The sequence below is a fragment of the Lithobates pipiens genome, unplaced genomic scaffold, assembly GCF_037356315.1.
Source record: "Lithobates pipiens isolate NorthernLeopardFrog02 unplaced genomic scaffold, aLitPip1_a1.2 Scaffold_28, whole genome shotgun sequence".
Classification (NCBI taxonomy): domain Eukaryota; kingdom Metazoa; phylum Chordata; class Amphibia; order Anura; family Ranidae; genus Lithobates; species Lithobates pipiens.
In genome coordinates, this window is record NW_027507789.1 from 158,707,965 (window position 1) to 158,720,015 (window position 12,051).

The window sequence follows — 12,051 nt, forward strand, 5'->3', positions numbered from 1 at the left end:
TCCTGTTTTACTGCCTTGTTGGTTACTTATCAGAAAGGCAGCAGTGAAGTCTGATGGTCCTGATTTGCGTGGCGTTGTGCTGATTCAGACAGTGCTATTAACAGCAATGGCTGCCGAGTTTAAACATGCGATTTGACATGTTGAGTCGCATGACAAATCATTTCAATATGGATGTGCTATCTCTATTCATAGTGTTTTATTGTTGCACATCAGATTTATACAGCATTAAGGTCTGTGAGGTTTTTGTGTCCTGTATTACTGCCTTATCAGAAAGGCAGCAGTGAAAATTGATGGTTTGAATATGTTGGGCTACATAGCAGAAATACAAATTGAACCCCTGCCAGGTGTAGTACATATACTGCCTTTGGTAATCCATGTAGCGCCACAAAGTGGTGTTGTGCTGATTTTAGCCATGCGATTTGACATGTTGAGTCGCAAGGCCAAATCGCTTCAATATGGATGTGCTATCTCTATTCAGAATTGTTATATTGTTGCACATCAGACATATACAAGATTGAAGGTTGTCTGTCCTTTTATGTCTTGCATATACTGCCTTATTGGCTGCATATCAGAAAGAACACAGCAGTGAAGGTTGCTTGTCTTTTTCTGATTTTGTTTTTGCTGCTCAGCTGAGAGACACATTGAGGATGGTGGCCTCTCTGCTCAGTATTGGTATATTGCTACACATCAGACATGCACAAAGATTGAATGTTTGTGTCCTGTATGTCCTATATTTACTGCCTAATCGTTTGTATATCAGGCTAAGCAGTGTTTCTCATGGATCTACCTTTCTGCATCTTAGGGATACACAGCAGGGGTTTGTTGGCTGCAATCCTCCAGGAAGTCACAGCATTGGGGACCCCTTACTTGTTCGACCTGAAAATTGCTATTTGTTTTTTTCCCTGAGACCTGTGTAATCTTGAGGTCTGTGGATCCAGGAATCAGGGACTGCTGGTGTCGCACAGACACAAATGGTACCCATTGGAAGCCATAGTATATGACTTCTCATGCGTCTTGCAGTCCCAAGTCGCAGGTTGGGTCGCACGGGTGTGGGAACCCTAAACTTATCTGTCCCTTCTGATTGAGGTTTTGCTACACAGCAGGAATACTCATCATGGCGTTATTGTTTTATTTTGCAGCGGACCAGAAAGATTGCAGCTGTAAAGGCTGTCTGTCTTTTTCCTCAGTGTCTGCTTTTATGTTGTTGCACAGCAGAAATACTCAAGATTGAAGCTTGTTGGTGCTTTCTGTTTCAGAAAAACACAATGCTGCAGGTTGCTTGTGTCCTTTCTCAGTGTTGGTTCTATCTGAACTACACTACAGAAGTGCATGACAGAAAGGATTGTCTTGTGTTCCATATTTTTCCCTGTGGCATAGCAGAAATGCACAACACGGGAGTTGGTGTTCATATTAATCTTATAACTGTGGTGGTTTGTCAGAAATACACAACATAGAAGTTTGGGTCTTTCTGTCTTTATAGCCTTGTTTTGCTGTACATAGGTAAAGCACAACAGTAAAGGGGGTTCCTGTCCTTTCCGTATTTATATATCAGTTATGACCTAGCTAGCTGCACTAAAGAAATACGCAGCACTTAGGGTTTGCTTGTGTCTTAATGTTTTTACATCTTGGCAGCACATCAGAAAACCAGACTATGAGGACTGTTTGTCTACATCTACGTTGAGGTTCAGATTTGGGTCTCTTCCCATATTTGATATATTGGTTTAGCTACTCACACTCAGGCACACAACATTGTTGTCAATGCTTGTGTCCTTTCTGTCTAAATCTATTGTGCCGTGCCCACAATCTATGATCATTTTATTTGTGATATTAATAATACATGTATCACCTTTTTGTATTTCAGCCTTCTTTTCCATGGAGGGGCCAGGAGTTCGGGCTGCAGATGCCACATGTCAGAAAACCTTGACCACTTGCATTCAGGGATGCCAGAACCATTTCCTAGGGTTGAAGCCCTGTAGGGTTATGGGACACTGGAGGAAGGGGATAATGAATCGCCCTGTTTAGTAAGAACTTGGAGAGTTCTGTTCAGAGGAGTATTAGGGCCTGAGGATGAAGTATAAAGATGTATACCCGATCGAATAGGTTTCGGCTCGGTGCATGGCCTTCATTTTGCCCTTTTAGCAAAACTAGACGTAGCAATATGGGTAGTCTACTCCTGCTAGGGACTTTAATCTCCTGAAGAAGGCTCTCAGGCGTAAGTAAGGACATAGATTGGGCGTGCCTTAAACCCAGGGTTCAAGCTTCTGTTAATCTGTTTCCCTTAAGTAGGCTTCCCTTTAGTCTTTTGCTGACATAAAGATAAAAGGGAAGCAGTTTTATTTCCCTCAACAGGATAGTGTTAAGACAGGCCCTCTTATTGATTAATGTAGTGTCCTTGTCTTACACAGGTCTCTTATTTATCTTATTAGTGGTTCTAAGTAGCACCTACAGGCATAATAGGCCATGGTTGTTAGATGTGTGAGATAGGCAACATTGCTAACCTACAAGTTTAACATGTTTTCTGATTCCATTTTTAAGAGCCCATTTCACCTAGATACTGCATCTGAAGCGGAAAAGGCAGGAACATCTGTGGAGCAGACCTGCAGATCAGCCGCATGATCCAGCTAAGATGCCTTCATCAAGCATATGAGCGTATGGAGTGGAGGTAAAGCTCACTGCAGAGCCAAGGTTCGCCAAGAGGGTTTTGCAGTGGCCCCACCCTAAGGTAGGCCTGAGGTACTTGTTTATCCTCTCAGGTGTGCCGTCCTGGAAGATGACTTGAGAAAAGTACCAGTTACTTACCGGTAACTGTCTTTCTGGGAAATCTTCCAGGACGGCAGGCCTACTTCCCGCCCGTTGGAGGAGGGAAAATTCTAGAACACTAGAAGGTGAGTACCTATGAGGAATGATTTCCCTTGTGAACCTGGTTCAGGAGCTACTTCTCTACAAACTGAGGATCAAGGGGAAGGGTGGGGACTTAAAACAGCTGTCGATTGATTGATTGTGTTTCCTGTAGGGAGGAGCCTCTCATCTCTCCGGTGTGCCGTCCTGGAAGATTTCCCAGAAAGACAGTTACCGGTAAGTAACTGGTACTTTTTCCTCAACTCTCATACAAGCTTTATAAATTCTGGACTTTGAATTGAATACAGTGGGGAAAATAATTATTTGATCCCCTGCAAAATTTTGTAAGTTTGCCCACTTATAAAGAAATTAAGGGGCTATCATTTTTCTCATGGAAGTATTTGAAATGAGGCAGCGGAATAGCAACCAAAAATCCAGAAAAAACACACAATACAAATGTTATAAATTGAGTTGCACTTCAGTAGGGCTGAAACAACTAATCGATTATGAAATTAATCGATTACTATTTTCATAATCTATTATTTGGCCAGTAACATAATGGGGTAAAAAAAAAAATGATACCTTTTATAGTACAAAAGTAGCAAATAATCGCTACTGTAAATGCCACTTTCACAGTTCTACAGTAAAAAAAAAAAAAAAAAAAAAAAAATTAACCCCTCACAGTAGTGATTATCTGCTTTTTGTTGTAGTTTTTTTTTTTTTTTTTTTTTTTTTAACCCCATTATGTTACTAAATGTATTAGACCTGGTTCACATGTTTTGGTGCTTTTTGCGAAAACACACTACAGTTTAATTACATGGTTTCCTATGAGACACGTTCACATCTATGCTTTTTTCAGCCGCTGTGTATTTGGAAACGGTCAGGGACTTTTTAACGCAAAACAATGCTTTTTTGGCTCAATGTACTTCGATGGAGAACCTGCAGAAAAGCATGTAATGGGTTTTGCAGCAATTTGTGTTTTTTAATCTGCATAACAACAGATTGGCCAAAAAAAAATGCAAAAACTCAAATCACAGCAAAATCATAAGCGCAAAAATCAAAACGCACAGCAAAAAGCACTGCAGAAACAGATCAAAAGCAAACTGCATAACGAGGCTTATGCTGGCCACACTGATACATTTTTAGACGAAAAATCTTTGTACGTTGGCTGAACGAAAGAAAAAGTTGTTTTGAAATTTAAAATGAATGCAATTTCTGAACGAAAACCACATACACTGTCTGAAAATTCCGTTCACCAAGCAGTTTTCTATTTCTAAATTTTCCTGTCACTGTGGTTGAAAATGAACATCGATTTGACCCCCACTAATGATTAGAAAATCAAACAAACATTCGTAAAATTAAAATTTTTTTTTTTGAGGGAAGATCTCCTCTGATAGTATATACAGTATATCTCTTCTGTCTGTTGTTCTCAGAGTGGATTAGGGATTTTGCTCTCTAACCATATAGTTGGTTGTTTATATTTACCACTGCATAGAGATATTTAAGAATAAATTGCTTTTTTTTTTTTATGTTACATATTAACTAAATTATACACCACACTTTTGTTTAAGGTTATTAACCAAATAATCGATTAATCGAAGCAATAATCGGCCAACTAATCGATTATGAAAATAATCGTTAGTTACAGCCCTACACTTCAGTGAGTAAAATAATTATTTGATCCCCTACCAACCAACAATACTGGCTACAGTATGTGCTCATGTGGTACACAGATTAGTCTTGTCATTTTAAGATTAATATTGATTGTTTCAGCCCTACATGAATCACAAATATTTGTTTGACCACAGTAATAGTATGTGTTTGGTGTAAACTAAAGTCAGCATCTCAGGAGAAGAGACTCACAAGTGTGAAGCATGGTGGTGAGGATGATCTGCTACTTTTGGGTCTGGGCAGCTTTCAGTCATCGAGTCAACTATACTTCTTTTTTTTTTTATCTTATTTTCTAAGACAAACAAGGTACTCCAGTTCTCAACCTTTTATTCAATTCAAATGTTTAACTGAAATGACTTTATTTTTCAGGCCAAGTACAAAGAGCGAGGGAATGTCTTGGCTGAGGACCAGCTTGTACAGGTGAATAAGACTGATGTTTAACAATTCCTTTATATTAATCGCTCTGCACTACACAATTGCCTCATGTGTCTGGAATCTGAGAAGTGTGTTATTGGCCAAACAAGTAGTCAAATTCTTGTGTTTAAAGAGGAAGTAAAGCCTTGGGGGGGGGGGGGGGGGGGGAATAAAATAAAAAAAATACACCCTGCAAGGCAAAGGCATAATGAGCTAGTATGCATAGGATACTAGCTCATTATGAATAAATTACCTGAGATCGAAGGCCCTGAAGTGACCCTCGTTCGCCTCCTCCGATGCCGCCATCTATCCCGGAGTGACTCCCGGTATCGTGGCTCCGGTGCTGTGACTGGCCGGAGCTGCGATGATGGCACTCCCGCGTTTGCGCGCTGGTAACGCCACAAACGGCCACTAACCCCTCCTCCTCTCCTCCCTTCCTGAAGATTCCTAGGATGTATGACATCATTTGCCTAGGCAAGAAACCAGGAAGTAACTGAATAAATGTAAATTAACCACTTCAGCTCCGGACCAATAAACACCTTAAGGACCAGAGGTCTTTTTGCAATTTCGCACTGCGCTGCTTTAACTGGTAATTGCGCGGTCATGCAATATTGCACCCAAACGAAATTTGCGTCCTTTTCTTCCCACAAATAGAGCTTTCTTTTGATGGTATTTGATTGCCTCTGCGATTTTTTTTTTTTTTTTTTTTTTTTATAAATATATAAATATAAATGGAAAAAGAGCGAAAATTTTGAAAAAAAAAGATATTTTCTTCTTTTTGTTATAAGAAAAATCGAATAAACTAAATTTTAGTCATACATTGAGGGCAAATTTTATTCAGCCACATGTCTTTAGTAAAAAAAATGTCAATAAGCGTATATTTTTTGGTTTGCGCAAAAGTTATAGCGTCTACAAACTAGAGTACATTTTCTGGAATTTACACAGCTTTTAATTTATGACTGCCGATCTCATTTCTTGAGGTGCTAAAATGGCAGGGCAGTACAAATCCCCCCCCAAATGACCCCATTTTGGAAAGTAGACACCCCAAGGAAATTGCTGATGGGTATGTTGAGCCCATTGAATATTTATTTTTTTTGTCCTAAGGGATTGAATAATGACAAAAAAAAAAAAAATTTTTTTTTACAAAAAGTTGTCACTAAATGATATATTGCTCACACATACCATGGTTATATGTGGAATTGCACCCCAAAATATATTCCGCTACTTCTCCCGAGTATGGGGATACCACATGTGTGGGACTTTTTGGGAGTCTAGTCGCGCACGGCACCCCGAAAACCAATCACCACCTTCAGGATTTCTAAGGGTGCAAATTTTTGATTTAACTCCTCACTACCTATCACAGTTTCGAAGGCCATAAAATGCCAAAATAGCACAAAACCCCCCAAAATGACCCCATTTTGGAAAGTAGACACCCCAAGCTATTTACTGAGAGGCATGTTGAGTCCATGGAATATTTTATATTTTGCCACAAGTTGCGGGAATATTACAAACTTTTTTTTTTTTTGCACCAAGTTGTCACTAAATGATATATTGCTCACACATGCTATGGGCAGAAGTCAAATTACACCCCAAAATAAATTCTGCTGCTTCTCCCGAGTACGGGGATACCACATGTGGGGGACTTTTTGGGAGCCTAGCCACGTACGGGACCCCGAAAACCAAGCACTGCCTTCCGGATTTGAATATAAAATGCTATAAAAAACAAACTAACCAGAGTCACCCGTAACACTTATACGGTGATCAGTGGTAAAAGGGTTAACTAGGGGCAATCAGGGGGTTCAAATTTTTATTAGGTAGTATATGGGGGTCCCTGGCGCTATATAAAAACCTGACGGGGAACCTAAATAACTAACTGGCTAACCAGCGTCACCAGTGACACTTATACTGTGATCGCTGGTGAAAGGGGGTGAAAGGGTTAAAACCATTATTGGGTAGTATATCGGGGTACCTAGCGCTATAAAAACCTGGCGGTGAACCTAAAAAAATAACTAGCTACCTAGCGACTGTAGCGACACTAATGCAGCGATCAGAAAAACGATCGCTTAGTGACACTGGCAAAAGGGGGTGAAAGGGTTAACTAGCGGCAATCAGGGGGTTAAAACCATTATTGGGTAGTATATCGGGGTACCTAGCGCTATAAAAACCTGGCGGTGAACCTAAAAAAATAACTAGCTACCTAGCGACACATGCAGCGATCAGAAAAATGATCGCTTAGTGACACTGGCAAAAGGGGGTGAAAGGGTTAACTCTAGGGGCAATCAGGGGGTTAAATCTTTATTGGGGGGTGATAGGGGGCTACCCTGGACCTAACACTAACTGTCCTGACAGTTTTTACTGTCACAACTGACACTGAATGCATTGATCAGTAAAGAAATGATCAATGCAATCAGTGACACTGTGACTGGGGGGGGAGGGGGGGCGGGGGGCGATCGGGGGGGGGGGGGGTTTGTGTGCCTGTGTGTACCTACATGTCAGTGTTGTGTTGGTGCACACTTACTATTAGTCTTCTCCTCGTAGTCCGGTCAAAAAGACCGCCCCGAGGAGAATGACATCACTTCCTCTTTCCTGTGTAAACAATACACAGGGGAGGAAGCTTCTCATTGGCCAGGAGCGATCCAGAGGGGGTGGCCGAAAACCAACGGCCATCCCCCTCATCACGGAGCGCTCCTGGACCGAATCGGACCGCCGTAAACAGCGGGAGGGGGTCCGATCGGACCCCCCACCCGCTGGAAGGCAATCACGTAGATGTACGTGATTGTGCCTGCCTGTGCCATTGTGCTGACGTACAATGGCAATACGGCGGTCCTGAAGTGGTTAAACAAGTTAAAAGCAAGGGAATATGATATACTTTCTTAACAATTTTTTAATGCTAGGAGCATGAGGATTACAAATAATCAATGTTGATTGGGAGAGTGAAGGTCTACTTTAACACTGGCAGCTGGGAGCTCCCCTCCCCCTCTAATTGCCCATCGGGGGCTGTACATATGCCGTCGCTGTAGAAATTTTAGCTCGGGCAGCAGAGTTTGACTCGCCCATTTTGATCTGTGTAGGACGCACTGAAACCATGAGCCAAACTGGCTTGGGGTTGTGTGGTGCCTTCCTTGCAATTGAAAATTGCTGTTCTGCCATAAAAAACGGTAGCACCTCCTAAGTGCCTGCCAGCTGCTGCTGTACTATCCTCTGAAAAGCAAGATGCCCTGGATCACTTTTCAGAGGTTAAGTATTACCATATGTTTGTCCTAAGTTTCCAATTTTGATGAAAACTCGCTATAAATTTTTCTTCAAAATGAATGATAGGGAACCAGTGTGGTCGGATTTATTCTAAAAATAAATAAATAAAAAATAATAATGTTTTAATCCGCTCTTTTCTGTGTTACAGATGTCAAAACAGTTAGAGATGTTTAAAACAAATCTAGAAGAGTTTGCTAGTAAACACAAGCAAGAAATCCGGAAGAATCCTCAGTTCAGGGTCCAGTTCCAAGATATGTGTGCGACAATTGGAGTGGATCCTCTGGCCTGTAAGTTGAACTTTCTGTCTGTCTGTCCTTTTCATTTCAGTTCCTACTTTCACACACACTATGTATTCTGAACTGAGCATTGGTTGTCAATAAAAAAACATTTCTAGATTTTGTAACTAACCTTTTTGTGGATTATGGTTTTAGAAAATAGTGATGTTATATGTCAGTATTATTAGCAAGGTTTGTTGTGGTAATCTTGTCTTTATTATACAGTGCCTTGAAAAAGTATTCATACCCCTTGAAAACGTAAATGTATTTTATCGGGGTTTTTATGTGATAGACCAACACAAGTGGTACTTAATTGTGAAGTGGACGGAAAATGATAAATGGTTTTTAAAATATTTTACAAACAAATATCTAAAAAAATGTGGCGTGCATTTTGTATTCAGCCCCCTTTAACTCTGATACCCCTAACTAAAATCTAGTGGAACCAATTGCCTTCAAAAAGTCACCTAATTAGTAAATAGAATCCACATGTGTGTAATTTAATCTCCGTATAAATACAGCTGTTCTGTGAAGCCCTCAGAGGTTTGTTAGAGACTCTTAGTGAACAAATAGCATCATGAAGGCCGAGGACCACACCAGACAGGTCAGGCATAATGTTGTGGAGAGGTTAAAAGCAGGGTTAGGTTCTACAAAAAATATCCCAAGCTTTGAACATCTCACAGAGCACTGTTCAATCCATCATCCAAAAATGGAAAGAGTATGGCACAACTGCAAACCTACCAAGACATGACCGTCCACCTAAAGACCCCTTTCACACCAGGGCGTTTTGTAGGCGCTATAGCGTTAGAAATAGCGCCTGCAATCTGCCCTAAAGAAGCTGCACCATTGTATGTAGTGTGAAAGCCCCGAGGGCTTTCGCACTACAGCGGTGCGCTGGCAGGACGTCCGAAAAAAGTCCTGCCAGCAGCTTCTTTGGAGCGGTGTGTTTACCGCTGCTCCCCATTGAAATCAATGGGGCAGCGCTGTAATACCCCTTTCGCGGCCGCTAGCGGCCGAAATGCGCCGCAAATCCGGCGGTAAAACGCCGCTAAAAATATCAGCGTTTTACCGCCGATGCAATGGGCGGTGTGGTGTGAAAGGGGTCTAACTGACAGGCCGGGCAAGGAGAGCATTAATTGGAGAAGCAGAAGCATGGTAACTTGATCAGAGTTGATGGGAGGATGGATGGAGCCAAATTCAGGGCAATCTTAGAAGAAAACCTGTTAGTCTGCAAAAGACTTGAGACTGGGGCAGAGGTTCACCTTTCAGCAGGACAACGACCCTAAATGTGCAGGCAGAGCTACAATGGAATGGTTTAGATCAAAGCATATTCATGTGTTAGAATGGCCCAGTCAAAATCCAGACCTAAATCCAATTGAGAATCTGTGGCAAGACTTAAAAATTGTTGTTCACAGACACTCTCCATCCAATCTGACAGAGCTTGAACTGTTTTGCAAAGAAGAATGGGCAAAAATGTCCCTCTCTACGTGTGCAAAGCTGGTAGAGACATCTCCAGAAAGACTTGCAGCTGTAATTACAGTGAAAGGGGGTTCTACAAAGTATTGACTCAGGGGGGCTGAATACAAATGCACCCCACACTTTTCTTATTTATTTGTAAATAAAAAAAAAAAGACACTTTGTGTTGGTCTATCACCTAACATCCCAATAAAATACATTTACTGAATTTTGGTAACATGACAAAATGTGTAAAATTTCAAGGGGGTATGAATACTTTTTCAAGGCTCAGTAGTTTAGGCCTCATGCTTACTGAGTCGTAAAGTGTCCATGCACATGTAGGTGTTTTTAGAGGCAGGAAAAAAACCCCACTGCCAGTGCATCCCAGAGCAACAGCTTTTTGGCAGAAAAAACATATTGACATGTGTAAATGCATATAAGCATGCGTTGCATTTGTTTTAAATTATTATTGGGTCAATGAAATGAACACCCAAGCGCTTGATGTGCCTAAACGAGTTTACATGAGTCAAGCTTTTTTTTTTTTTTTTTTTTTGCCAAAATGCTGCTGCCAGGAGGAAGGGCGTTTAAGAGAGTTGTGTGCTGGGGACCATAGAGTAAGGGGTTAGTATTAGACTCCAAATGAAACCTAAGAACAAAAACGTCCTTTGTTTTCCCCTGCTCATCCTGTCAGTAACTGACTTCTTGTCTGTGGTGACATCGTTCCCTCACTAATAAATAGAGTACAGTTTTGGGACTTTAAATGAAGCGAGCGTCCAAGGGGTGCCCTCCTCCATCCCTATCAAAATATAAAAAATATGAGTAGAGGGGGGGGGGGGGGAGGGAGAAAGCAAGCAAGTGGGACTTTAAATGAAGCATACAGCAAGTAAAAAAGTTGGCCAAGCGACTAAAAAATTATATTTATTCATATTTCATAATCCACCATAAAACATTTTGGGCATCAAGCCTCTATAAGGTGGATCTTGGATAAGCATATAATATATAAAAATATATCACAATCCGATAGACCTTAACATTTGAAAAAAACAGCAATAACAATTTAATGCATATAGTACACAAGGTCATAATAAATATATATTGAATACAAATAAAATCAAATGATATCTTATTGTTCCATGATTTAAAGTAGAAAAAAATGGATAAAGGCTCGATACGTTTCGCGGCACGACAACGGCTCATCGGGAGCAAAATCATGAAGTAAATCTAAAATAAAAAATAAAAATAAACAATATTTTTTTTTTTTTTAAATAACAGAGATTGAGTAAAAAATATAAGAGGAAAAAATGTATAATTTTATAGTTTTTTTTTTTTTTTTCCTCTTATATTTTTCTACTTCTATGATATTGTAAAAAGGGCAAACCCCCTCCCACCCCACTCGCTTGTGTCCTGTAGGAGCCAGGCACATCCTTGGTCGTAATCAGGATGGAGAGACCAGGGAACATTTGTTTCCAAATCGCTCCTGTGATACTTTCAGGGCTGTCTGAACCTGTTGTGCTGTATTTACTATTGCAGTGTTATATATCCCTTGAGTAGTATAGTTAAATGATATGTGATAGTAGTATAGTTAAAATGGAACTAAACCTGTATCTGAGCATCACAAATTGAAAAAACGTACCCATCTATCCATGTCGACACCTTGCCCCCCCCCCCCCCCCTTTTTTTTGGGCCACAGCCACCTTGAGTAAGTGAAGATCACTAATGTAGCACTTCCTGAAATTCATCTTCCCTTAGCTTAGGCATGCTGGCAAGAGGGTCTGCTTTAGCTTAGAAAGCCCCTCCAGTTATAAGAAGAAAAAATGCCCATGGAGACTCCCGGGATGTATGATATTTATTATTAATAATATTATTATATTGGCCTAGGTCAGAAACTAGGAAGCAACTATTATCACAACACATAATGGATATTGTTGGTTGAGTATTGCCAATGGACAATTTGGGTATAGCCATTTATAGTAGCTGCACACTATGTTGAGGTTTGACATATTTGGTGTATATTAGCTCAAAGCATATAACAAAAAAAAAAGTAAAGATGGTATTTGAATTGTGTTCACTAAAACTTATTTAAATGTTTGTTCCTAAAAGAAAATTATATTGAATAGATAGGTTCATAAACAATGTGCAACATAAATTG

The 12,051-nt window shown here is 40.4% G+C and overlaps 1 protein-coding gene across 1 annotated transcript in view; it reads left to right on the forward strand.

Moving 5' to 3' along the window:
• SNF8 (SNF8 subunit of ESCRT-II) overlaps nucleotides 1-12,051 on the forward strand; it is a 40,633-nt gene that overhangs the window by 5,426 nt on the left and 23,156 nt on the right. Inside the window, exons 2-3 of the mRNA XM_077459790.1 lie at nucleotides 4,879-4,929; nucleotides 8,324-8,462. Of these exons, the coding sequence (XP_077315916.1) occupies nucleotides 4,879-4,929; nucleotides 8,324-8,462 (190 nt within the window). The remainder of the gene's footprint in view (nucleotides 1-4,878; nucleotides 4,930-8,323; nucleotides 8,463-12,051) is intronic.